The 27,097-nt window shown below is 42.9% G+C and overlaps 1 protein-coding gene across 1 annotated transcript in view; it reads left to right on the forward strand.

Moving 5' to 3' along the window:
* MAGI3 (membrane associated guanylate kinase, WW and PDZ domain containing 3) overlaps positions 1-26,637 on the forward strand; it is a 54,253-nt gene extending 27,616 nt beyond the window's left edge. The window contains exons 3-22 of the mRNA XM_031064177.1: positions 315-434; positions 1,755-1,964; positions 3,255-3,429; positions 4,216-4,295; positions 5,687-5,744; positions 6,794-6,888; positions 7,489-7,677; positions 9,049-9,648; positions 10,670-10,701; positions 12,434-12,587; positions 13,094-13,185; positions 14,870-15,062; positions 15,767-15,952; positions 17,685-17,870; positions 21,317-21,410; positions 21,501-21,621; positions 22,141-22,284; positions 24,456-24,594; positions 25,845-25,934; positions 26,345-26,637. Coding sequence (XP_030920037.1) covers positions 315-434; positions 1,755-1,964; positions 3,255-3,429; positions 4,216-4,295; positions 5,687-5,744; positions 6,794-6,888; positions 7,489-7,677; positions 9,049-9,648; positions 10,670-10,701; positions 12,434-12,587; positions 13,094-13,185; positions 14,870-15,062; positions 15,767-15,952; positions 17,685-17,870; positions 21,317-21,410; positions 21,501-21,621; positions 22,141-22,284; positions 24,456-24,594; positions 25,845-25,894 — 2,918 coding nt within the window. The 3' untranslated portion in view covers positions 25,895-25,934; positions 26,345-26,637. The remainder of the gene's footprint in view (positions 1-314; positions 435-1,754; positions 1,965-3,254; positions 3,430-4,215; positions 4,296-5,686; positions 5,745-6,793; positions 6,889-7,488; positions 7,678-9,048; positions 9,649-10,669; positions 10,702-12,433; positions 12,588-13,093; positions 13,186-14,869; positions 15,063-15,766; positions 15,953-17,684; positions 17,871-21,316; positions 21,411-21,500; positions 21,622-22,140; positions 22,285-24,455; positions 24,595-25,844; positions 25,935-26,344) is intronic.
* Positions 26,638-27,097: the final 460 nt, after the last annotated feature.

Here is a 27,097-nt window from a genome sequence, read left to right on the forward strand (position 1 = left end):
GGGATTGCGTGTTGTCAGCTGCCACAAAAGTTGTTTTTTGTTCACTGACCATGAGAAAGAATTCTCTATTAATTGCCACCTCGCCGAGCTGCTTCTCTCCTCCTCCCCCAATACCAGAAGTGTCGTTCCTATGTAATTTACTGTCTCAGTTTTTATATGTTATTGTTCACTTGCTTACCAAGAGTTGTTTTAACTCTTACTGAAGTGACATAATCTTTGAATAAACATTGTTTTTACTGAGCTGTACAGCAGGCAGCATTTGGTAACAAGCAGCATTTAAGTGTCTTACAAGAGTGTTTTCTCTGTCTTTGCAGGCACTACAAGGGCTCCCAGAGATGGGGAGGTCCCTGGGGTAGACTATAATTTCATTCCTGTTGAGCAGTTTAAAGCGTTGGAAGAAAGTGGAGCCTTACTAGAAAGTGGAACATATGATGGTATGTCAGTGATGTTTAATGTAATGGGAATAAGGACCCAGGATTTGTGTCCAGGTGTAGCTCCATGTGGTACCGGCTTTCCTGCTCACTTGAGGGTCATGACAGTAGTAGAGAGACAATAGTTAGTCTGTTTTTGGGTTACTGTGAAGAGGAGGAGCAATCTTGTTTTAAAGCTTTCTAATAATCTGCAGATTGTCCTTTCAACTGCTCTTAATCCCACCAGATTATTTTCACCGTTGCATTTTTGGGAAGCATTCTGAAAAGGTTTGTCTGTGCCTGGTACAAATTTAAGAGAATTTAGTCAATTTTGTGCACACCGCAGAGAACAGAGCATGTTCTCCTCTCAGGTGTGCATCAAAAGGACAAAAGGCAAGAGAAATTCTGACCCAGCAGAGAAACAAAAGCATTTTCCAATGAAAAGGTGAACGGCACTAGACCAGATTGTAGGAAAGTTGGGTTTGTTAAATGTGGTGAGGAAAAACATTGTAATGGAGATGGTGATCAATCCCGTGAAAGGCTCTGTGCCTCTTGTTTTCCTTATCCCGCACTATCTGTTAATATTGTCCAGTCTTTGGAAATGTAGTAGACAAATTTAGGCTAAACTAGTAGTTTTTTTTCTTTATTCCTGAGCTGCACTTTATCTGACAGTCCCCTCTCTGAGCCTTGCCCTTGCTTGGTATTTGCAGAAGGGTTTTCTTTCTATATGTATTTCCATGGTCAAAACCATATCCAGGCACTTATGAGCAGTCAGGAGAGAGGTCAATTGCTGAAATTCTTTTCCAGAAAACAGCAGATGATTCCTTTGAACTTCAGATTAAAATATTGAAGGAAAAAATCTGTTCTTTTTTCTGAAGTAAAAATGTCAGCATATTGATACGAAGATGTTGATATGAAGCCATATCAGCATCTTTGTTTTACCAGTGTATTGTCAGTAGAAAATTGCAAGTGTTAAAAATCAATTACTTGTTAACTGGTTTTATGGAAATAAATACCTCGGTGTCTGCATAAAAGTAATTTGGTTTTTGACTTCAGTATTTCTGTTGCTCCAAATCCATCTTTTTCTTTATAAAACTTGTAGCAGGATAAAAGTTTTCAGATAATCTCTTGTTTTCTGACAATTAGTGCTGCATTAGCAAGAAGTCAGTGTATGAATAAATAGGCTTTGACTGTTGATTGGGTTTTGGTAGTGCTGATGTCTTCTTTGAGGCTTTAAAATGTCACCAAAATACATTTGCGTGGGCATTAAACTGGTAACAGCCACTGCTAGTGCCTTCAGCAGTATCAGTGCTTCAGTGCTCCTGATTTCTGTCTCATTTTCAGGTAATTTTTATGGTACTCCCAAGCCTCCAGCAGAGCCCAGCCCCTTTCAGCCTGATCCAGTGGATCAAGTTCTTTTTGACAATGATTTTGATACTGAATCGCAGAGGAAAAGAACCACATCTGTCAGCAAAATGCAAAGGATGGAAAGTTCTCTCCCTGAAGAGGAGGAAGAGGAAGAAAAGGAAGCAGTTAATGGCAGCGGAGGGATAGGTTGGTTGACAAGGGGAGAAATTCCATGGAGTATTGTATGAATGGATAAGGACTATACAAAAAACATTTGTACTTCCTTAGTTTAGGTGAAGTATGAAGGCAGTTTCTGTTCAGATTGGTGCTTCTATTTGATTTTGAGATGACCTTTTAAAAAAAACCAGCTGTTCTCCCAGCCAGATGTGCAGTTGCATCATAAAATGCACTGCTTGGTCAAGAACATGTGGTGCTGGATATGGGCCAGGGCCAGTTAAGTGAGCAGGAAGGAAAAATTTGTCTACTCTTGAAATAACAGAGTCCTTCACAGCATAGAAGTCATACCCTGCAAATGTTACTGTTGAATTTTGAGGCAATCACTGAATTTGTACACAGGAGATCTTAAGGGAGTGATTGGTTGAAGGGACAACATTGGCTCATACTGTAAAATTTTCAGATGATTTTGCCTAGGGGAACTATCACGCAACCTGAAATCACCCAAGGGGGGGCTTGTAGTGGGAAACAAAGCCAAGCATGTTGAGGCTGGAGCGGTGTCCAGCAGGACCTTTCTGGGATTGGCAAGATGCCCTTTACCTTTTGCTGTCATGGTTACTCATCTGGAGGGGGGCGAATTGATGGTGGACAGGAACTGTCACATTGCATTTGCAGTTGATCCTGTGTGTGACTGTTTATGACAGAGTTACACTGACCAGACCTGACCTCTAGTCTTGTCATCTTCAGGCCTGGCAACACCACAGAGGGGCCAATGGTCAGGCTGGTGGTTGGGTGAAGGTCGTGGACATTGTCATGTCACAGAGGGTATCAAGCATAACCTCAGTTCTGAAGGGTAGAGGCTTCTATTTAAAGTTTCCTGCCAGAATTTTTGTGATCTTCTTTCTAGCTGTGGCTTGTAGCAAGGTGTTGTTTATTTTACCGGCAGTTTGAGTCTTCTCTACATTTCCTTCTGATTCTTTGAGGAATATTAGTAGGAATTTTTTTATTGGTTTATGGCATTACAAACACTGTTCTCTCTGTAGAAATGGCAACAGAGCATAGTCAACTTGGATTTCTGCCAGTGTTGATTTTTCAGAGTAGGCTCAGGCACATAATACAAGGTTAATTCTGTTTGGCAGGGGAAGAGCAGAGTTCAGTCTTTTCATGTCAGCTTTTCGAAGTTCACAGCTGAAAAAAAAAGTGAAAAAATGCACATCACATAGAGAGACGTGTATGACATCCACTCGTAGCCAGATTAAGAGGGTGGTTCTTTGTGAGAAACAACATAAGCATCTGACAAACACTTTCCCTGAACAACTGCAGAAAACAAAGAAAAACATTCAGATTCTCCTGAGTGGATGAAACCTGTTCCCAGTTACAACCAGACAAGCAGCAACATGGACTTCAGAAATTATTTGTCAAGGGATGAGACTCTGGAACCACTACCCAAGAACTGGGAAATGGCCTACACAGACACTGGCATGATCTACTTCATTGAGTGAGTAACTCAACTCCTTGGAGGAGACAAGTGCTGGTGGCTGCAGTCTGAAAAGCTTGCTCTTTCACCTCTCTTCTTCTCGTGCTGCTTCTATTTCTTTATGAAATTTACTGTTTTCCTACTGTTACACTCCTAACTCATCCTCCTCAATGTTGCACGTTCGGTACAATTCCCATTATGCAGGAAGACCTTATGGTTCCACGTGCAAAGTCAGTTTGTTTGTTCTAAGTTTTGTATCTCACAAACACAAAGCTGGCTGAGTATTGCTAAGTGATGTGACATGGAAAACTTTTCTATGTCAAATTTCTCTGAAATTTGAGACCTTGTTTAGCTTCTCTTCTCTGCTTGTGTTCCTTGGCTGGGAATGGATGTTTCAAAATACAAATAGCCCAGATGAAAGCCCAGGATAGGAAAGTAGCTCATGTGTGCACATGTAAAACTGCCTCATTTATGAGTTCTAAGGCAAAAATGAAACAGAAACCTTCCTGAGAGTTTAGCATATGAGGAGGCTAAACATTTTTTTTCCTATCAGGTAGAAACAGCTGCTGTTCCCATATGAGCTTTTGAGGGGCTGGGGGGAGGATCTGTGCCTCTAACACTTCCTGTGTGCCCTGGAGTGTCTCCAGTGTGCTGGTGTCTTTTCTTTTTAGCATTTTGTGATGTGACTGAGGCACAAATAAAGGTTGTATTATCTAAAGTCTACATTTTCCTACAATAGTAAATACTTGAAGGAAAGTTTCTTCAATGTGAGGGAGTTCTCTTACTGGCATGTGTTCTGCTCCACAGTCACAACACCAAGACAACGACATGGCTTGATCCCCGACTCTGTAAGAAGGCCAAAGCTCCTGAAGATTGTGAAGATGGAGGTGAGATGTTCAGAATGCATTTGCCACCTGTCACTGATAAATGTATGAGTTTATTCCAGCTGGATACAGTCCATTACTTCTGTGGTAGAAGCTTCTCCCGGGTAGATGTGACTCTGGAGCTGGCAGCGTAGTGCTGAGTGTCCCCTGTTTGGTGGCAATAGGAATTTACATAAGACTAGGAAAGTCTATGGTGTTATTTTCCCTGGAGTAGTAGAATCTGGCCAAACAAAAGGTTTATCCACATTCCTAAGCAGAATATGAGATGTTTTGTTCCAGTAAGTGTCATTCTTAAGGAGAAAGCTGCGCGTGAGTGATGATCTCACTGGAAACTGTTGTATAGGTAGAATATGGCAGAAGAAGGTCCATAAGTAACAGAATATAGGAATAACAAAGAAGGTATGGCAAAATACATATTGCTGATGATAACTATTGCATGTGACATAGTATTTGAATGCAGAAGCTAAGGGAACAATCTGACTGATTGATTTAAATTCCTTCAAGACTTCCAGGTCAGTAGCCTCCAGGCAATTTCTGCAACAATTTCCTACACCGGTGGGCAATTTAGTCTCCTAGGAAAGAGTATCAGGTAGCTCTGTCTTCAGCAAATGCCTGACATGTTCCAAAAGCTGAAGCAGGCTCAGAATGACCTGTCATCCTCCAAAATTGCCCAGCCTATTAGCCATGTATCCATAATGAAGCCAGCTGGAGCAATGGCTGCATACTGCTGCTTATTAAACATACATGCAGTTCTTTAAACAGAGATGCAGGATATCCAAATGAACAATACTTAAATTAATGGACCCATTGGGTCTTTAGTCAGACCCTGTGGAGCAATGCTGGTATTAGTAATTGGTAACATGCTGTCATATGCTAGGGAAATTCCTGTTATTGTCAAACTTAAGGCAGCCTCAAACAAGATTGCAGGGCAAATTTATCCTTAAAATGTCTGGCTGACTATATTCATTATTCTAATATTTAAATTTCCATGGTCAAGATAACTAGAACAATAAACTTGATAAGCTGACCTCTGTGGTAACTGCTTATTACCTTCAGTGAGTCATGAGCTGCTGGCACCCTCTTACCAGATGCTGAATTTGCCATAAAAAGGAGCCTTTTGCATGTCATTTTCAGTACAAACAGGTCTTTAAGTTTATTATATGTTTAAAGTTGTGTGATTTCATTGAATACCAGGCTCATCGTTTAGTGCAAGAAGGAGTAAGAGTTGCAGGGCTTCAGATTCCCTGGAACAGGCTTTTACCTTTCATCAGGGAAGAAAATGGGACCTGAATTTTCCTCATATTTTTCATGAGCCTAGGTGTTCTTTAATGAAAACTCTGATATTTGTGGTTAGTTTTCCCCTGTAATGGAGAATTTGGTCTTTCTGATTGCAGAGCTTCCTTATGGATGGGAGAAAATAGAGGACCCTCAATATGGGACATATTATGTTGAGTAAGTGCTAATTATTGATTTGGCATACATAAAAATTGAGCATGAAACTCTGAAGTCCTTGATCCCCAGTAAGCAGAGATTGAATGCAGTGAAAGGCCAGTTTGGACAGGGCTAGGAGCAATCTGGTCTAGTATCCATACTTGTGGCAGGGGGTGGAACTGCTGGATGGGCTTTAAGATTCCTTCCAGTCCAAAACATTCTCTGATTCTGTGAAACTATTAAATATATCCAGGAAAAACAGTTCTCAGGTCGCAAACTCATGGCACAAACTTCTGGTAGCACTGGCATGAGGGAAAATCCACTGTGTGACCTTAAAGACTTAAGGACTGTTTTTCATTTGGGGAAAGAAAGCAAGTTGTAACCAAAATAATTTATAGATGGAAATGAGCTGATGTCATTTTTCTTCGCTTAACAAAAACAGAGTCACTTGACTTAAGAGTGGCACCTGATAACTTTAAAAGAGTAAAAATAACTTGTAGGTCATTGCTGTCTTCAAAAAACCAAGTCAGTAACCACTAAACTGCTGCAGGAGCTCTTTTGAATCTCCTTCAGGCCAGAGGAAATTAAATCTCTCCTTAACCATGGAGAAGAAAAATGGTGGAGTTGAAAATGTAGCTTCAGAGAACGAGCAAACATTTTTCACTTAGCAAAGCCAAGCTATTTGAATTATGCTCAAATTTGTTGGTTTCCCCCTCCTATGCTGTACTTCTCTATCATCTGCTAGGGAAAAGGTGATGCCTGAGTTTGTAAATAGTATAGGTCAATGGGTCAAGAGAAAAAGCAGGTTTGCTCAGATCTAAACTATTACAACTCTGCCTGGCGATTAAAGGAATTAAAATTTTATTTACCTCAAAGTAAGTAAACTGCTGGAAGAATGAGCATATTTTCAGTATTAGTTATGAGAGGTTTTTTGTTCATTTCTCCAGAGCATTCATCTGACGTAATAAAAATTAGTGTTTGTAAGATGTGTTGTTTTGGGGTTGTCTTTTTTGGGAAGGAGTCAGAATGTTTTCTGTTGAAATCCTGACCTACCTTTTGTATGCCTGCAGTCATATTAACCAGAAAACTCAGTTTGAAAATCCAGTATTGGAAGCCAAAAGGAAAAAACAGCTAGGACAGACTGATGCTGGCCCTTCCAAATCAGGTATCACTGAATATTGTGTTCTTTGTCACATATATCTTTATCTGCAAGCATGCTTTTTCAAAATCCAATTCTGAGATTCATGAAGGCATCAGCCTTATCTTTTCGCTAGCCATTACAGTGTTATCCTCCAAGATCTTTTGGGTTTTTTGAAGGATTTTTTCATGTTAAAATTGAACCAACACACTAAGATTACTTCTAAATAATTTTGGTTATTCTGAAGCCGGTTGTCATAAACAGCTTTGGAATATATGGAGGGTTAGAAGAGCCATCTGGAAGTGCAGGTAAAGCCACACCTGGAGTTTTTATGCTTTTGATCTACTTTAAGCTTGGTATGCAAGGATAAAAATTGGAAATTTGAGGTGAGAGGTTTGCATACAGCTCTGTTGCAATCTGTTCAGAAAAACTCTTTTCCATGCACTGAATTCAGCTGGAAAATGAGTGTAGCACTTCCCTGTCTGTTTATCCTTTAAAACTGCTTCAGAAGCTGATCATCAATAAACAAATCATTGACCTTTGTGACACCTTAAAAATAAACAAAAAACTTACTGGAATTAACCCTGGCTTACTGCCCTCCTGTCTCTGTATTCCATAATTCTAAAGGACCGGGGAGGTCTCTCTTCACTCGAGATCCATCTCAGCTTACTGGAGCACTCATAAGGACATCCCTGAAAAAAAGTACTATGGGATTTGGCTTCACAATCATTGGAGGGGACAGGCCTGACGAGTTTCTTCAGGTGAAGAATGTGTTAAAAGATGGACCCGCTGCGCAAGATGGCAGAATTGCTCCAGGTCAAGTACTATTTCTGTAAACTTCCATTTCCTGGGGTACTTTGGAGAACACAGCTTGAGGCACAGGAGGTTGGAGGACTCCATACACATCCTCACTAAATTAAATATTTTCATATTTGTGAAAGATCTGTGCAGAGCAGTGGCTGAAAAGGAAAAGAAGCAGCATTCTAGATAAAAAATTGACTTTAAGGGCACTTTTGAAGATTTCAGTACTTCTGCTTTAGCAAAGACACTTACCTTCATGTTTATTCATAGAATGGTTTCTCTCTCTGTAAGTGAAGTAAAAACAATGTGTTTGAATCCTGGTCTGTTTTGCCTTGTTGCTGCCAGAAACCATGACACCGATTATTAAAACTGCAAAAAGCCCACAGCAGGAGTGAGGAAGCAAAGTTGTGTGAGCTGGACAAGTGAGGAGAGAAGAGGGATGAGCGACCCATGAGGATTTATGCACTTTTTCATAGTTATTACATGTGTAATTAGGTTACCTGTAACCTTACCATAACCTCTGGTTTGCATATTAGAAAAGGTGCAGTGCTTCTTTACCTATAACATAAACACTTACTCTTGAGCAAATGAGTAAAAGAATTCATACTTTGAATGGTAAATACTATTAACTTGCAAAATGGAACAATTTCCTGTTTTGTTGCTGATATATTGTTTGAACTTGTTTGTATGTGGTTCATTTTCCACCTCTGCAGAAATATAAACAATCCTGCGGAACTGTTGGAGTGGAAAAGATGTGCACCTATTCTGATTGTAGTTCATGGAATAAGGGAGATCCTGTTTTACTGATACCTGGGCATTAAAGGGATAGGACAGTTTGCAGGACATATTGTACCTCACATGCAAAGTTTCACATCAAAATTATGAAAACATGAAACAAGGTTTTGGGATCTGAAGCCCACATAAGTTCATTTTGAAAATGTATTCTTAGCCACGTGTGGCAGCAGTGTAAGAGTATGGAGCATGTGTGTGTGCACAATCCTAGCTTAAGTTCAGCCAGTCCTAAAATAAACACGGGGCCAAAAGAATCCGATTTATTCTGCATTGGGTTTAGGATGCTCTGCAATATGAATTAAAGTAGAAGACATCTGCTTGCTGTATTGTGCGTGCTCTGCTTCATCTCCCGTGGCTGTACAGTATCATTTTTTAAATCTGCTGCAGATTATATATTTAGCGCACTGTGTCCTGAGATGAAATAGAATAAATGCAAAGAGGAAATCCTTTATGCTTTTTGGCAATATTAGCCATGAGGTAATATCCCAGACGCTAGTTATTAATTTGAAGACAGCACTGTGATTTCTTCAAGGTAGGCTTTTGTTGAAGGTTTCGCTTCTGTTTTTGACACCGTCAAAATTTCTTTTGTAACAGGTGACGTCATCGTGGACATAAATGGAAGCTGTGTCCTTGGCCATACCCATGCAGATGTTGTCCAGATGTTTCAGCTCATTCCCATCAACCAGTATGTGAACATGACTTTGTGTCGTGGGTACCCTCTTCCTGATGACAATGAAGACCCCGTGGTGGATATCGTGACAGCTACGCCTGTCATTAATGGCCCGCTGGTGGCCAAGGGAGATGCTTCCATGTCCAGCCAAGATTTAGTAGCAGCAACAGTTGTGTTGGACCAGAATGGGAAAGTGTTGGTCAACGGTCGCCTGAACGGCCCTTCCGTGGATTCAGCAGAGCAAAGGGTCTCCTTTGCCTCCTCAGGAGGCTCTCAGCCAGAGCTGGTCACCATCCCTCTGATCAAAGGGCCCAAAGGCTTTGGGTTTGCCATTGCAGACAGTCCCACAGGCCAGAAGGTGAAGATGATTTTGGACAGCCAGTGGTGCCAAGGCCTACAGAAAGGGGATGTCATCAAGGAGATTTGCCATCAGAATGTGCAGAGCTTGACCCACTTGCAGGTGGTGGAGGTGCTCAAGCAGTTTCCAGTCGGAGCAGAGGTGCCCCTGCTTATCTTAAGAGGAGGTACAGACAAAATTGCAGTTGTCATATTGGTTATAAGTTTTTAAAAGTCCTATTTTAGTGTGATATCTAAATTGTGTCCAGTCTTGACAGCTAAGCAGCAGTTAATTCTATCTCTGAGCCATTATGTTCTAAGTTTGATTTATACCCCTCACTATTTAGGGTGAGAGCATGTTGCTGGGGTTTTGTTTGAAGTTTTAGTTAGGTTTTTCTTTGGGTCTTTTTTCCTCAACAATTATATGGTGATATGTTTATGCACTGTCTCTTCCAAGTCTCTGGGGAGTGCTGAAGCAAACACGTGGTCTCCAGTATAATGCAAAGCACATGATGGACTGAGTTTTGTGAGGTTCTCCAAATATATCCTAGTAACTGTGTCTGTAATGAACGGGGGATTGCAGGAGATGGGAAGAAGCATTAGCGAAGAGGTGGGGCTGATCACTGGGAATAGCAGAAAAAATTCTGATTTTTTCCTTTGCATATTCATACCCCTTCCTTGATTATCAGTCACAGACCAGAATGCATCATCTCCCCAGAAACTGTAGTAGATAGTGTCCGTCTTTCAAAGGAAGCTGAATCTGAATGAATTATGAGGCAGCTCGTGGCCGTTCAGTGTCCCTTCAGGCTTTATTGTAACTCTGACTTCAGCCACTGGTATTTGCAAAAATCTCTGGATCTTTTTCTGTATAAATACTACTATTCCTTAATCAGCTAAGGAAATAATTAGATTTCTGTGTGGCAGGTGAAATTCCTTCAGACAAATTCATAAGTCTCCTTATCCCATGAACTGAGGGGTGACTTGGCTGACCAGCTTCCAGCAGAAAGAGAAATAGATATTTTTCATTGTTGTGCAGCTTTCCGTTCTAATTGAGACTTCTCTAAAGTGATGGTTTTGGTCACTTTGCCATTTAAAAGCACAGTGAATCAGCTGCTATTATTTTCACCCCAGGGGCAGCTGATTATATTGCTGAAATGTTGTTGAAACTTTTTGTAACCTGCTATTAAAGTTACTTTCTATTTTCTTCAGGTCCACCCTCCCCTACTAAAGCTGCCAAAGGAGTGAGTATTGGTGACGTATTTAACTTGTTTCTGACCTGCTTTGTAATCTCATTTCCTCTGGATTTTAGTCCCTGTGATAACCTGCAAGATGGTTTAGCAAAACCACATCTGCTTGGTAGGCAAAAATTCTTCGTCTAAGTTAGAGTACCCATTAAAAGGGAAACAAAATACAGCATCTATTTTTTTCATTCCTAAAGGAACTTTATGATCCTTTGATTCTTCTCAGTCCTGGCATAGAATTAATGGACTGGTTAGTGCTCCCTTTTGGAAATGCTTGTCTTTGGATCCAAATTTTCAGCAAGTCTCTATGGAGCTGTACATTCCTAGCTCGATACTCATTACTCTTGGAATTTTGATCTGTCAGGGCATCTTTAATATATATGAGCTCAGTAAAGAATCCTTGATCTTAATAGAACAACCTCTGATCTAATAATGCTGATATTAATGCTTATGCTTATTATGAAGGTTTCTGTTGTAAATTAGACTGGTCGAACACAGATACTTCTTTAAAAATGCTTCTTATACAGAACAAATCAGGGCAATTTATGAAAACCCCATTACCAGAACATAGCTATAACTTCTCTTTCTATCTTTATCCTGCTGTTTGAGTGCAACCTTAGTTGTATCCCAGCAGTGGAATGACACAAGCACACATGTTCAGCATGCTCAAAGATGACTGTGCTCAATAAGATCTTCAGATTCAGTTCCTTGCAAGCATCCACCTGCCCGCACTGAATAAATCAGAGCAGAAATCCCTGCAGTTGGAGGGCCCTGGTCCTGTCAGCATGGATCCCATGGCAATGTGCTAAAAATAGTTTGGACTTGGGTACTGGCATTCTATTCCAGCACATACACAGCAGCAACAGCCCACAGAGTGCTTGATGCTCAGTGGCATTAAGCAGCGTGGCAAAATAATTCACTTAAAAAGGGCAAGTTCTTGTGTTTATAAACATACAAGAAGTGTCAAACTGCTGAATGGCTCTGGGCAGTTTCTTCTGCTCTTGGTGAAAGGGCAGATCTACATCTGTTCTGCTCCTGCTGTGGTTTGGCATGCACTTCCATGTGCCAGTTTTCCTGGCTGGGTTTCAGCGCAGAAGAAATATTTAGAGTTGTTTTGTTGCATAATTGATTGGGGATTTAGATGAGGGACCACAAGCTGTCCTTGCCTCATGAACAGGAGAGTTGCAGCTGTCAGATCATGAACAGACAAAAAAGGCAAGTTGTTAATACCTCACACTGCCCAGGTGCGTCCTCTTGCCCCGTTGTATATTGCTCCCACAAACAGATCATGCTGGGAGCACCCCTGGTGCTTGTGGGGAGGAGCTTGGCAAAGGACAGGAGGCAGTGCCGGTGGAGCAGCGTGTGCCTTTGGTGTTGGATTGTGGCCCAGAGCCAGGCAGGCACCTGACAAGGATTCAGTGGCTTCTCCAAACATGATCGGTCCTTTTGCCCCACTTCATCCCATGTGTTGGTAACTACCAGCATCTGCCCATCTTCACTCCTCTCTGAGCATCAGTCACTTCAAACTCTTTCCAAGCCTAGTCTCCAGTAGAAACTCATGTACAAGTGAGGAAGACTTTAGTACTCTGGTCAGACATATCCGCTGGAAAAGCTGTAATTTTGTTCCTTTCTTCCTGTCTATTTCTTCTGCATGGTGTTCGTTGTCTTTGCACCCACAAGTGTAGTCATGCCTTTATTTAATGTGGATTTTGCATCTATGGGCTCTTTTCAGAAGGACAGGCAGGACAGTTCCGGGAGTTTGGAAGCTGTCAGCGATACCATTCCGCAGCCGATGCCCTTCCCGCCCTCTGCTGTGCGACCAGGCTCTCCTAAACTGGACCCGTCTGAAGTCTACCTGAAGTCTAAGACAATTTATGAGGACAAACGTAAGTGCATCATCTTCATCTTGAAAATACTGAATTATGAAGGAATTTTTTCTTTTGTTGCATGTGCAGTAAAACTACTGAGACTTTGTTGCTAAGTTTGTTAACCTGCTGTGGATAAAACATTTCAAGTACTGCGTCATTCAAACAGCAATCAGAAAAACAAAATGATAAAGTACGTTTCAACCGTATTTTCAGTAAAACAGTTAATTGCAGAAATAATGTCAAGGATGGTTCTGAAGTAAACTGCAGCACACCTGCTTATAAAAGTAGTTCTGAGTTGTGTTACAGAGTGGCTTTTATCCTGGTCTGCTGCACAGATGTAGTTGAGATTTCTGCTTTGAAAATTAATGATACCATTTTGAAAAGAGAATATCACTGTATTTCTGGTTGCTGTGTTTTGTCACTAGAAGACTCAGAGTGTACCACCAAAGCATAATCCTTCAAGTATCCCTCAATAATCCAAAATAGCTCCTTACATGTTTTGAAATACTGTTTTCTTTTCTTAGCTCCAAACACAAGAGATTTAGATGTTTTCCTGAGAAAACAAGAGTCAGGCTTTGGTTTCCGGGTGCTTGGTGGGGACGGACCAGATCAGCCTGTAAGTTAAACTGCTCACAGTTATCTCACAGTATTGCTGTTGGAATGATCCTACTCTGTCATCCCCATTTCCCATCATCCCATCCAGGCAGCTCAGTGATGGCAAAATTGATTGATTCGTACCTGCCTTTCAGAGATCGGGAATTAGTCCTCATTACCTTTATTTTTGCCCCTCTTCGTGAACTCCATTCTCCAAGGTTCTGCGCCCTTCCCGCTACCGAGCCCGTCCTTGGCCGCAATTTTCTGTCAGGCTGAGGACACTGGCAGTGTTTCTACAGCTGTTGCTGTGTCTCGGAGCCCTCGGAAGGGCCACGCTGGTCCCCAGCCTTTGCCCATTGTCACCTGATCCCAGTGGTGATCAGTCATTGGTGAGCTGTGCACAGCAGCGCATCCTGGGAAGCAGCTGAGTGGAAGGAAGTGGTTGCTCCTTCTGTCAAAATTTCAGTAGGCTGTTCCTTTCCTTGCAGCCCAGTGAAACGAGGTTTGAGATGGTGACACACCCCTTTTATTCCCTGCTTCTCCTGCTGGATTTTTAAGCATGCATTGTGTTGGAGGCAGCTGGGCAAATGCCAGAGCAGATACCCCTGGATGGTCTGTTCTCCAAGGGCAGGTTTTAGGAGACTCCCCTGTATTTTCACACATGCATAAATTTCTCTTTGGGAAGAAGCTCTAAGACTTGTACTATATATCAGGGACCTTTCTTTAAGTTGTTTAAGGGGAGAGAAAAAGCTTTTGGAATAGATCTGCATAGGTTGTTTTCTCATTACAGTGAAGGAATTTGGTTTTTCCATTCCCAGCTGTGATCCAGTGCTAGCCTTTTTTTTTTTTCTTCCTCCCCCACTAACATGCATTTAAAGTACAAAGCAAACACAGAGAATGTTACTTCTGCTGCACTTTATAGCATTTGTGGTGTTTGGTTTCCATAACACCCATAGCGGTTAGGAAGTGTGGAGCTGATGTCTTGAGCGCTGTGTACTGATGAGCTGCCCACCATTCTTAACCTCCAGCATACTACCTGTGGTTACCCTTAATCTTCCATTTAGTTGAAAATGATTGTAGCATGTGAAATTGAGTGTGGTGTTCTTCTCCGTGTTATATTTAGTAGCACTTTTTGAGGTGGGGGGTAGGCAGAACTGTTGGTGTTTGAATTCATTATCTAATTACCAAAAGCTGAGAACTGAAGCAACTTGAAATGTGGAACTGTCTATAAGCAACTTTTCAGAAACAAACTTGAGTTTGTTCAAAAGCTTTCATTTCTTCCCCAGTCATTCTTTCTTAGTCTTGGTAAAAAAAAATAAAAATAGAGTAGAATGAATGTCAGAGGCTTTTGTGTCATAAATGTCTAGGAAATCATATATGTAATAAGTACATGGTGTGTGCTCATTTCAAAAATTTTGCTTTCTAATAAACTGGCAAACATGCTCAAGAGAGAAGAACTGACAAAAATATAGATTAAAGATTTTTGAGGTATTTGGTGAATGCTTTGAGACTCCAGATTGTCTCCACTAGATCAGCTTGTGCGGAGTACACTTGCTGGCTGCATTTCTGCTAGAGCTGGACAGTGAGGTAATCTTCAAAAAAGTCTTCCCCAAAAGATCTCTTCTGCACAGATTCACGTGGATTCCAGCCTCTGTGTGTTGTGATGAACTCATGTTCCCTTTCAAACCCCTGGACTCTGCTCACAGATTTATATCGGAGCCATAATCCCATTGGGAGCAGCAGAAAAGGACGGGAGGCTGCGTGCGGCAGATGAGCTGATGTGCATTGATGGAGTCCCTGTGAAAGGGAAGTCACACAAGCAAGTTCTGGATTTAATGACCAGTGCTGCACGAAACGGGCAGGTGCTGCTTACTGTCCGGAGGAAGATCTTCTTCAGTGGTAGGTGTCTGCTTGCCTAGAAAGATCACTTAGGGCTTGTAATCAAATCCACTGAAGTTGCTCTGGAACTTAATTACTGCACTGGGGCTGAGCAGCCTGAGATGGAGGAGGGTAAGCTATAACTCTTAAATGGAGAAAAGCAGAATTTAATAGGCTTGGACTCTGTTGCTCGCTAGCTTGCACTGCTCACACAGGTAAGGCTCCGAAAGTTATGATGCAGGGGTGGTTTCTTCAAACCTTTTTGCAAGTGGTAGTTAGAACAGCCATTAGTGCTATGGAAATTGCATAATAATGCAGTCTGTTTTCTCAACATCCCAGAATGGTTTGAGTTGGAAGGGACCTTAAAACTCATTTTTTCCACACCTTTCCGTGGGCAGGGGCACCTTCTATATGCTGTATTCTCGAGTCTTTTAGTATTAGTGTGTAGGAAGATTAACTGTATTCAAACTAGAACTCTTTCAGAGCAAGATCTTGAGATGCTGCAGTTTTAGATCCGTGTCGAGATCAACACTTTAGAGAAGATTAGTCTGTGACTCCATGAATGACAAAGCTGGGGTGGGATTTACAGCTGACAAGGGCCCCCTGCTCTGATTAGTAACTGCTGTTGCCACCTCATGCTGGTACTGACAACTGAGCTTCATGGTTGTGCTGAAGTTGCTTTGTGTGATTTGTTCCTTATTTGTTGTTTGTCTATTCCCTGCAAGGGGAAAAGCAGGCAGAGGAGGAGGAGCCGCAGCCTGTCCTGACACAGAACGGCTCTCCTCGGCTGAACCGTGTCGACTTTGCCAACCAACCATGCCCGGAGGTCTACGACGTCCGTCTGCAGCGGAAGGAGAACGAAGGATTTGGCTTCGTCATCCTCACCTCCAAGACCAAACCTCCTCCTGGAGGTAAGTGCCATGTCCTGGTGGCTCTGCCTCTGCTTAACCTCGCTTGGGGCTTCTCCACGGACATCTCTTCCTGTGCAGTGCTGGTATTTCCCTCATAGTCAGCTTTCACTCACACTGGCACAACCCAGTCTTTCTGAAGAAATGTCTTTCCTTCATACTTACTCTCTTGTTCACCCAACTGTGACATAAATGGGGGAAAGGGAATTTATATCTCACACAACCCATACCCAAGAGTGTGCACTTGTCCCAGGGCAGTATTTGGGATGTAGATATTTGTCAGGCTCTAGTGATGTTGCATTAATTCATTGGCATTTTAATGGAAGCACAGTTTCAACCTTGGCTTTATATTACCTAATCAGGTAAAAATTCTTATTCTGGAGATCTGGGGAAGTAGAGTGTACAGTATTTGGTGGAAAACAATGAACTTGTTACTGTCTTTGAGTGTGTTTGTGTAGAAAGATCATCAAAATGAAAAAGTAGTCTGGTCTGGTATTGCAGTTGTGAGATACTGATGCGGCTCAGGCATAGTTGTCTCTAGTTCTGCCTCTGTGCTCATCTCTGGGAAAAGGACTGAAATCAATCTTTTTGTCTTCTACTTCTCAGAACATTTCTTCTGTTCTCCAGTCTGTCTGTTCTGGCCCCAGAGCTTTAGTTTCTGGAGGAGTCTGTGCAGAGCACGGTGTCACTCTGGGGTGAACTGAGGGAACCGAACCAGGAGAGCTGGAGGAAATTGGAGACAATTATTACAAGTGCATATTCATCTCAGAGACCAGGAAAAGCGGTCAGGTCTATGCAAAGCTTGATGTAGCACCTTGCTGGCCTTGCACAGGCTGCCTGCTCAGGTCCGCACCTGACTGAACCAGTCCCTGGCAGGAGAATCAATCCCCAGCAGGAGAAGTTTGATATATTTTTAAAGTGTGTTAAGTGTTAATTTTTGTTCGCAAGTAGGAACAGTTTGCCCATGCATCTGAATGTGTTACACTGTCTGTCAGGGTCGATGCATGAAATGGAAAACTACATTATATATGGTAAAACCAACTGTTCTGGTGCACTCCAAGGACGTACATTCTCACTCATCCCTTTGCAAATATGATCCATTTCCTTCCCATGTTTTCCTTCAGGCACAGCACCCTGTATGTGACAAGGCCATGCTGTGTGGTTGGCATCTCCATTCACTCACAGTGAAGCATTCCTCGTTATTTGCAGGTGTGTCCTGTACAAGCAGTTTCACCCTTTGGAGCAGGAGAGGAGGGACAAACACTGATCTCTGCTCTGTGGTGGCCAGTGACAGCACCAAGAGAACAGCTGGAGCTGTGCCAGAGGAGAGTTAGGTTGAATATTAGGAAAAGCTTCTTCGCCCAGAGGGTGGTGGGGCACTGAACAGGCTCCTCAAGGAAGCAGTCACAGGCCCAAGGCTGCCAGAGCTAAAGCAGTGTTTGGACAACACTCTTCAGGCACAAGGTGGGATTTGTTTGGATTTTGAGATGTCCTCTGCAGTGCTAGGAGTTGATGATCCTTGTGCGTCCCTCCAACTCAGCATATTTTGTGATTCTGTGACTGGCAGTTCTGGGTCTATGTGATGCTTATCTGATGTGCACATGCTAGGATTCTTGAGGCTGCCCTGTGCAGGGCCAGGATTTGGATTTTCATCCTTGTGGATCCCTTCCCGCTCAGGATATTCCATGATTTTGTGAATACTTACAGTGTTGCTGTGCCTGTTCTTGTTTCTTAGTGATTCCTCACAAGATCGGGCGGGTTATCGAGGGAAGCCCGGCTGACCAGTGTGGGAAGCTGAAGGTGGGTGATAGAATCTCAGCGGTAAACAGCCAGTCCATTGTGGAGCTCTCCCATGACAGCATTGTGCAACTCATCAAGGATGCAGGCAACGTGGTGACTCTCACAGTGGTGGCTGAGGAAGGTAAGGAAGGTGCCTCCGCGCTGTCAAAGTTGGGTATTTATCACTGCTGAAGTTTACTGGCTTAAATGGAGCATTTGAAGATGTTTGGAAATTTAGGAGAGTAAATCTTAGAATATCCTGAGTTGAGTGGGACCCATGGGGATCATCAACTCCTGGAAGCTGAATAAGTTGGAAGCTCATGTGTTTGCTCTGGAAGAGCTAAAGGCAGGTGGGATAGAGAGAGGAGCTGCCACAATAAGGTGCTTGTACCCAATAAGGAGCTAAAATTAGTAACAATGCAATGAAGAGTGAGAGAAATTCTCATGTGTGAGAGACAGAAAATGCTGCTAACATAGAAACATGCTGTCTGGACCTTGTATTCTCCAGCCAAAGAGAAATGACCCCTCAGGGGGCTGCAGCAGCCACAGGATCATGCTTAGTGAGAAAATCTTCTCTCCCCAGCTCACGGGCCCAGCTCCTGCTGCTGCAGGTCCTGCCAGAGCTCTCTTCCCAATGAGGCCAGTGCTGCCAGGATGCTCTGTCCCTGCTCTAAGGCCACAGGGACTCCTGCTTTCCAAATCTCTCCATTTAAACCATGAGTTTTTGCTTTCTCCCATGTTAAAACACACAAATTCCCTAATGCTGCATCCCTGCAGCAGAAACATGCTGCAGTTCTGCCTGCCAAAGCTCCCCTTTGGAAAAGGGTCGCATCCCACCACACAGGCAAAAAGCCTTGACAGGGTTTTCCTGCCAATCTTGCACCTGCAAAGCCTGCTGTGTCACCTGAGCAGCAAAGTGAGTCCTAGGTACTGCAAAGTCCCATCTTCAGAGACTGTGACTTAATGACAGCTCCCACGTAACACTGCATGCACTGTGATATTGTTTCTAAACAAAAATGTAAATATATAAAATCCAGTAATTTGGAGAGAAAAGCTGCTTTCCTGCCCTGCATTTTTCTTGAATGCTGCTTAATTAACTCCCTATGATTATTTTGTCAGAAAGTTGGCTTTCTTCATCTTTGAAATAAGAAATAGGTAGAGCCAGGCTGTGAATAAAGCCAGCAGATGATTCTCTAATTTCACGTTCATTGCAAATATTTAACATGCCATCTCAGCCTGTAACACAGAATTTCAAAGACTTAATATTCCTTTTTGTTAATGCTTGAAGTAGAGAGACCTCTGTAAGTTGTTATTTTTCTATTAAGATTTTTATTTTTATCAAATCTGGTTCATTCCAGTTCGAAGGGACACACTTCAAAGCAGTTGCCATGGGTGATGTTTATAAAGCAACTGAAGTTTGAGTTGGTTGAATTAGATCTGTTTTCTCTGCAGCTTTTAATCATCAAATACAGGCTGATTTGGGTTGGAAGGACCTGACAGCCCATGGGGTGACCATGGACAGGAACACCTTCCATTTGTTTTCAAAATAAATTTTCTGAATATCATATTTCTACCCATTATTTGTGTATGACGTTGCATGGACTGTGTGTAAAAACCTTTCCCACTGCCTCAATTACAGATTTGGAGCCAAAATACAGACAGAAAAACACAACCTGGGGAGACTCAACAGAGGAAACAACCCCTCAGTAGCAGGTGGTTAAACCAGAGGAAAGATCAGTCAGAAAAAATCTGTGGCTCAGAGGAGCTGGAGTTGGCGTGTTTGAGATGTAAAGAATTTTGTGAAGGAGAAAGTGAAGTGAAGGAGAAAGAAGCAGAACTGGTTCTACTGGAGTGGGAATATATCTCCACTTTAAAATTCCCCTCGATGTAGCTGAAGAAATAAGAGTTTAGCTCACAGTAGAGCCCTATGTAGTGGGGAAATCCAGCATGGATGTGGGTGAGTCGAGGCTTCAGACACTCAGGGATGGAACTGAGCCTCACAAGGCTGGTTCACACCCAGGAAAATCCAGGATACAGCTCCAAAAACACAAAATGCCCTTTTTGCTGGAAGCTGTTGAGCCTCTCAAGGCAGAAACCCTGATAGAGTTTGCTGTTCCCTAGCTTTGTCCTCTGAGAGTGGCAACAAAACCTCTGCCTGGTCCCCTTCCCTGCCCCTGGGCTTTCACAGGCCTGTGATCTTTGCTTTTCATGGGATTAAATGAATTCCCTTCATGCGCCAGAAGAGATTCTTTAACATTTTTCACAAAAGCAGGAGCCTGTCAGCTTTTGTCATGTATTAGTTGGGAATGCAGGAGACGAGGCTGCAGAGAGGGCTGCAGGATTTGTACAAACAGATGGCATTTTTCTTGCCTATGCTTCTAAATTAAAAATCTGAGGATAAACCAGGAGGAAAAGTTGACATTTTGTCTCTAGAGAAAAACCTCTTTAAGGCATGTCCTGAGAACAGCATCAAGCAGATGTGGGCAGGGCTCGGGAGGTCTCACATACCTGAGAAATTCAGTGTAATATGCTTTAAATTTCTCTTCCCTTAATGTTCTTGAGCACTTTTTTGTATTTTAGTGGAATTTGTTTGTTCTTAATGAAGAAATGCAGTGATGTGCTGCATCTAATGGGGCTGGAACATCTCTAGTTCTGGTCCTGGGAATTATTGATTGCTTTCTAACCCTTTCAGGGAAAAGGAGTTAATAGTTTATATTTCAGCACAGAAGTCCATCTTGGGCTGCTGCTTGCCATTCAGGTTCCAGCTAAGAGGCAGCTTTTTGCATAGGCTGTGGTTCTTTATTCTTAAGCGAGAGTGTCATTTTTGTATCCTGAAACACAGGGCTTTTCCAGAAATGCACTGGATGTTTGTAAAGTGCACACTAACAGTATTTTCCCTGGAGGGAAAAATAATGGGAAGTTATTTTAAATGGTTTTATCAAAACCTTTTTTTTTTTACTTTGCTTTTGGGAGAGGGCAAAAGACTTTAACATTCCTCTTGATTGCCTGCCAGTGAACTCCTTCTCCCCAGAGACCAGTTCCTCACCCGGAGCTGGGCAGTGGAAAACTGTTGTGCCTTAAATGAGTTGGCAATTTCCCTTTATTTGATGGGGCCTTCACCTCTAAATCCCCATTTCTCCTGCAGATCCTCATTCCCTTACCTTAAAGAGGGGTATTTCTCAAATGGACATTTTTCTTCATCTCTTAAAAAATCTTATGATAATATCTGAACCAATTTCATGGATCTGATCAGCCCTGATCCCCTCTGGCATTTATCAAGTTGCAAACAGGCTAAAACCCTTCTGTTCATGTCAGGATCCATACAATTGTGTTGGTATTTCCAGAGGAAAAGCAGAATAAAAGAATAAAAATAAAGACTAGAATTCCTAAGAATTTATTCCATGGAACTGATGAGCTGTACTTGTGTCCCTGACTTGGAAAATCCTCTCTCTATTGTGCCCACATGCGCTTGGCTCAAGGTGTTGTGGCTGCAGTTCCTTGGGAGCAGTAGCCCCTAGCACTGGTGGTGACCGTTGTCCTGGCTGCAGATTTGTGAAGTTGTGACTGTTGATTTTGTTTGGATTCTAGAGCAACGTGGTCCTCCATCAGGAACAAACTCGGCCAGGCAGAGCCCAGCCCCACAGCACCGACCACTGGGATTGGCACCAATCAACCCTGACAGGTTGGGAAAAAGGGGCTGGGAATGGTGGGAAAAGCTTGGCCAGAGGGATTAATGTGAAGGCAACATCCACGTCCTTTCGCCTTTCCGTAGGGGAGCTACAGAAGGTGAAGCTGGAAAAGAAGTTTCTAATAGTTACCGCCTGTCCTGGCCTGAGCACAAGCACATGGCACAGTTGGATGCTGCTTCAGGTGTTGGCAGCCGTCATTCCCAGGTACAAGAATCCGTGTAGAGTGTGTGGAGACACAGGGAATACTCATCCATCAAGGCACTCTAGTGGCATTACCACAGAGTTCTCAAAAGTAGAAGGTTAAAACATTTCCCTGTCGGATACAGGTAGAACAGTTGTGTATAAAAACACACTGAAGTGTCTCACAGAATGTTTTTGCTCATGTTTCAAATGTGATTATCTCCTATGGGTAATTAAACACTCATTATAGCTATGAAAGAAACGCAAAATGCTTGTAATGGAGTGACTATAGACCCTTTGGCAAAGTTTCTTCAAGAATTTTGGGCCTATCTCAGAAGGAAAGATGTTCGGACTGGTTGGACTTAGATTAAAGCCATTACCCTGAGTCACCCCCGAGTTGGGATGAATGCTGTTTAAGTGCTCAAAATACAGAAATATTGTGATATTTTTCTAGAAAAACAGAAGGTTAAGTCTGCCTACAGGTCCTCATCTCTCTTTTTTTTTTTTTTTTTTTTTTTTCTCCCCCTGTGACGTCCTGTACAGAATGCTGGCTGTTTCCCAGTGGAGTTGGAAAGGGGCCCTCGAGGGTTTGGATTCAGCCTCCGAGGAGGAAAGGAATACAACATGGGCTTATTCATCCTCCGTCTGGCTGAGGATGGGCCGGCAGTCAAGGATGGGAGAGTCCACGTAGGTTTGGCCTCTCTAATCAATTTGTTGATGCAGTTGATACATTAATTTACCCAGAGTGGCAACAAACTTGGATTTTCACAAGCACAGGGTCCCAGAACAGCATCTGAGCCTTTGCCCTACTTCCAGCTGTCCCTGTGGCCATGGGCTTCTAGATGAGACGTCCATGAACAGCCCTGGCCGTCCGAAAGGAATTGTCTGCTTTGCTGGGGTTACAGTAGCATCCCTGGGTGTGAGTAGCAGGTACTCATGGATATTTTAGGAGCCCCAACAAGAGATTGCACAGTGCACCAGAGAGCTGGGAGGAGAATCACTGTCCAAGTCAGTTAATTTTTGAGGAATGTTTGTGTGTACATTGTGCTGCAGCTGTTCTATGCCATTTCTGGAGATACAATCCTGATTTTTTTCCCCAAATATTATGTTAATTCTTGCCTTTGTATAAGGAATTCACTCTCAAAAGCAAAGTACATGGATACAACAGAAGGAACGATGGTAAGCGAGACTCTGTGGCTGCTGCCCAGGGTTGGATTTTCAGAGGCTGGAGCATCAAGGTGAGCCAGGTGCCCATGAGATACCATCCCTTGCAGTCCTTGTGCTTCCCTGTTGCTGGCACGTGGCTCTGCCTCTCTTTGTCCTCAATTTGCAGAATGAGGCTGGCACAGATACTTGCTGCGAGGCTTAAATGGATGTGGAATTCTCAGTATTCTTAACTTCTCTTATCCTGTTCTTCACAGTAATTAGTCTTTTCCCCCACTTGCTTGAGAGATAGCACAAGTTTAGCATTCAGTGCTAATATTTTTTCTCATAGTCCTCCTTCAAGTGGTATCACATTGAGCTCCAGGGCTTTGCTTTTTGGGCAAAGCAACCAAAAAAATTGTTCAGCCCAGAGAAGAAGAGCCAGAGGTCGGAACTCACCGGGGTCTGCAGCTTCCTCCTGAGGGGCAGGACCAGTGTCAGGCCCTGGGGGAATGGCTGGAGCTGTGTCAGGGGAGGGTTATGTTAGATATTGGGAAAAGGTTCTTCCCTCTGAGAGTGGTCTGGCAGTGGAACAGGCTACCCAAGGAATGGTCACAACCCCAAGGCTGCCAGAGTTCAAAGAGTGCTTGGACAATGCTTTCAGGCACAGGATGGGATTGTCTGGGTATCTTGTGCAGAGCCACATCTTTGATCTTCCCATCCTTGATACTAAGCTCCTCCCAGTGCTGGCATGTGCCAAGTCCCCAGCCCAGCCCAGAGCACGGATGGGCTGAGCTCGCCCAGCCTGAGGTTATTCACATTTTTCATTTCTTGTCCTCTGGATGTGGTGTCTCTTCCTGGTTGTACTTCAACAGTATGAGGAGGAACTTCTCATCCAGCTAGCTGAGCTGTCCCAGTGTGTCTCAGACCCAGCCTGTCCATGAAGAGCTGGCAGTGACCTCCTTTTGCAGAGTGACTTCAACAAAGCCCAGGAAGCCTCTTTAAGCTGATAATGTTACACACCAGTGACATCTGTTGGCTGGTGTGTGCAGTGCCAGATAGGCTCCCGCTCCCTTTTTTCCCCATTTCCCTTCTCAATTTTGCCTAATAGAGAACTATTTTTGGGGTATGCTATTCCAGCCCCTTTCCGGCAGCTTTCAGCCCCTTTCCAGCAGCCAGGGAAGTTAGCGCTGGCTGAAATTACCTGCCCGGTACCTGTGAGAATTGTTTACTGGCTCTGAGACCTCACCACTGATCTGACCAACTGAAAATAACAATTCCTTTCCCTATGTGAAATCCGTTTGTGTGGTGTTCAGCTTGGCAGTGGTATAGGGAAGGTGCTGTGTCCTTCCCTGGATAAGACGGGTGTGATGTGGTTGATCCATGTGCTACCTCCACAGCATGATCCAGGATCAATGAAAATGTATTCAAGCACATCTTGTATCTGCCTCATCACTTGTAAATAAATAGAAGATGTGGTTAAGATCTCTGGAATCTTTTCCTGAGCAGACAACCTCTGTGCACCTCTGAACCCCCAGACCCTAGGGTAACATCCTGCTTGTAATCCGTGGAATGGCGTCACTAACGCCCACTGGATTTTAGCACGAGAAGGAAAACAGAAGCATCTGCCTCTGTTACTTTTTCTTTCAAAATTAAAAACCAGTTCACAGTGTCAGAGATTCCAAAAAACTAATCTGCTGCTCTTGTTTCCTCAGGTTGGTGACCAAATTGTGGAAATTAATGGAGAGCCTACCCAAGGAATCACTCACACACGAGCCATTGAGCTGATTCAGGCTGGAGGAAATAAAGTTTTGCTGCTGCTGAGACCAGGGACTGGATTGATACCAGATCACAGTATGTTGTCTCAAGGGCTTTTTGGTGTTGAGGGTGCAAGGCAGGGAAGTAAAGTGGGATAAGGAGATTCTGCTGCTTGTTCACTGCAGTAGTTGGCAGTTGCCTTTGTGACAGCTGTGCATTTATTACTGAATTAAATTGAAAATTAAAATTGAAAAATTGAAAAATAAAATACCTATTTTCAAATACAAGGAATATTTGGGGTAAAATTAACACATGACAGTACGTAGGAGTATTGCACAATCTGAAATTATTCCATATTTCTAATTAGTTTCTCAGCTCTGTCCAAGCTAATCAAATTTTTCTATAAAAATATAACTATTAACCCTGATTGCCTTTTAATTTAAATTAAACTTTTTCGTGCTACAGTATTGTTAAAAGTTTGTTTCTGTACATATTTACTTCTGGTTTTAGCCTTTTAAATTATGAAATGCTTTGTTTTTCAAAGCCAAAACTTCAGGAAGCAGGAAAGGGACAGCTTTACTCTCCAAAAGGATTCAGTTTGATTCAAGGTGATTTCTGTGTCTACAAAAGGAAACCACAACTTTGTAGGCCAAAAAAAAAACAACCCAAAAAACCCAGGAAGGACAGCAGAGCAAATGTTTGCAGGAGCCACAGAGTTCAGAACTGGTGATTTTGTGTCTGACGCAGTCCCAAGACTGCAAATCAGAGACTTGTGGCAGTGGCAGCAGCAGCATTTTAAAGCAAAGAGCATATAACTTCCTTAGTCTTTGTAAGCCCTGATGCTGACACCAAGGTGCTGATGGCTAAACTTCCTAAATTGTAGGGTCACTTTTTCTGATAAGGAGTTTTTCAGTCACAGTGACCAACCCCAAGCTTATCCTTTCAAAATCCCAAACACACAGTTTGAGCTACCAAATACTTTGTGTGTTCAGTTACTTCCTGGCATTCACCCAAAGGGTAAAATCTGCTCAGAACTGTCTCAGTTGCTTTCCTCCTGAGAGCTAGAAAAGGGTCCTGAGCATCACTACTGGCCCTGCTGGTCACAGAAATTCCCTGAGCTTGAGGGAGAAACAGAATCAGACAAAAGGGAACCTCTGGAGCATGTCCAGGCCAGCCCTCTGTCTAGACTGGGGCCTGGGATAGGTGAAGGAGATGGTGGAGTGGGGAAGGGTTTATGGCCTCTTGCCTTGCTGTTAATCCCACATTTCTGATTGAAGTCTTGCTTGCTGTACTCTGTGATTTTTTTTTTGGTATGTACTTCTGGGCTTTTTCTCTTCCTCCTTCAGGTTTGGCTCCTTCCAGTCTGTGTCCCTACGTGAAACCTGAGCAACATTAAGGGCTTTCAGTGCTTTTCTTGGTTTTTCCTTAAAGACTTGGTAAATCTGCATGTCTTGTTTCATCTCTTCCTATTTTTAAAGTGCAAAGCTATGAATAACCCCAACTTTTCACTGTTTCAGATTTCTTTAGGCATAACAGTTCTAGTTTGTTAGGTTTTATTAAATAGTGTAGGTCAGGGACTTTTTAATTTGAAATTTTGCTTTGTAGGCTCTAAAATTGTTTTGATTCAAGACCGTGTCAGTCCTGCAGGGATCCAGCATTCTGAGCACTAGATATTTTTTTCTAAAATCACATCCTCAGGGTTGTTGTAGAACAACACAATACAGAAAGCTGGCTAAATAAAGCTTTGAAAGTATGCTACTCCATAATGTTTTTTGAATTGAACTCAGTAGTTTGCCAGTTATTACTTTTTGTGTGTTTAACCACATCTCTTGCCATTTGCTTCCAGGTGATTGGGATAGCTACAATCCTGCTTCATCAAATGTAATATATGAAGAACAGTCACCGTTATTATCTTCATCTTCCCATTCTGCTTCCCCATCTGAAGTGTGTTATTTAGCAGTACCAGGAGAAGCTTCAACCGGAGTTCAGCTGTCTGAGGAACTGGAACAAGCAGAGAACACTGTGCCTGACAAGATAAGCACTTTAACTGAAAACCTGTGTGAGAGGAAGCCTCAGTCTTCTCCCCAGAGAACAAAGGGATGGGAATGTCCCTCAAGTCCTGGGTTTGGAATCACTAAAGGTAGTTCAGAAGCAAGGACCAGAAGGGGCAGATCTGCCAGTCCAGCAAAGTCAGGGGCTGCTGAAGGATACCCTCACATGGGATTCCACAGCCCTAGGAAAGGGGATCCTGAGAAAAGCAATCTCTCATGTAAATCTGACAGTTCCAAGAGTGAGAGTAAAACCACAGGAAAAGGGATGAAGAATAGTGACAAAAAGGAGTCTTCCCATGGAAATCGAGGAAGGTCAGCAAGTCCCCAAAGCCATCATGGCAAGCCAGGAAGCACAGAAACAGTGGGAAGGATCCAAACATCTTGTTCTGTTGAGCAGTTGAAAGGTGGGAATGGTAAACCAGAAGTCACCAGGAAAGAAATTAAGCAGAAGACCCCAGGAAAGACAGAAGGGTGTTCTGCAGACCAACATTACCCATTGTTTGGTGGGAATAACCTTCCCTTTAGGGACTCCAGGAGAAATGCCTCTG

The sequence above is a fragment of the Geospiza fortis genome, unplaced genomic scaffold (genome assembly GCF_000277835.1).
Source record: "Geospiza fortis unplaced genomic scaffold, GeoFor_1.0 scaffold601, whole genome shotgun sequence".
Lineage (NCBI taxonomy): Eukaryota > Metazoa > Chordata > Aves > Passeriformes > Thraupidae > Geospiza > Geospiza fortis.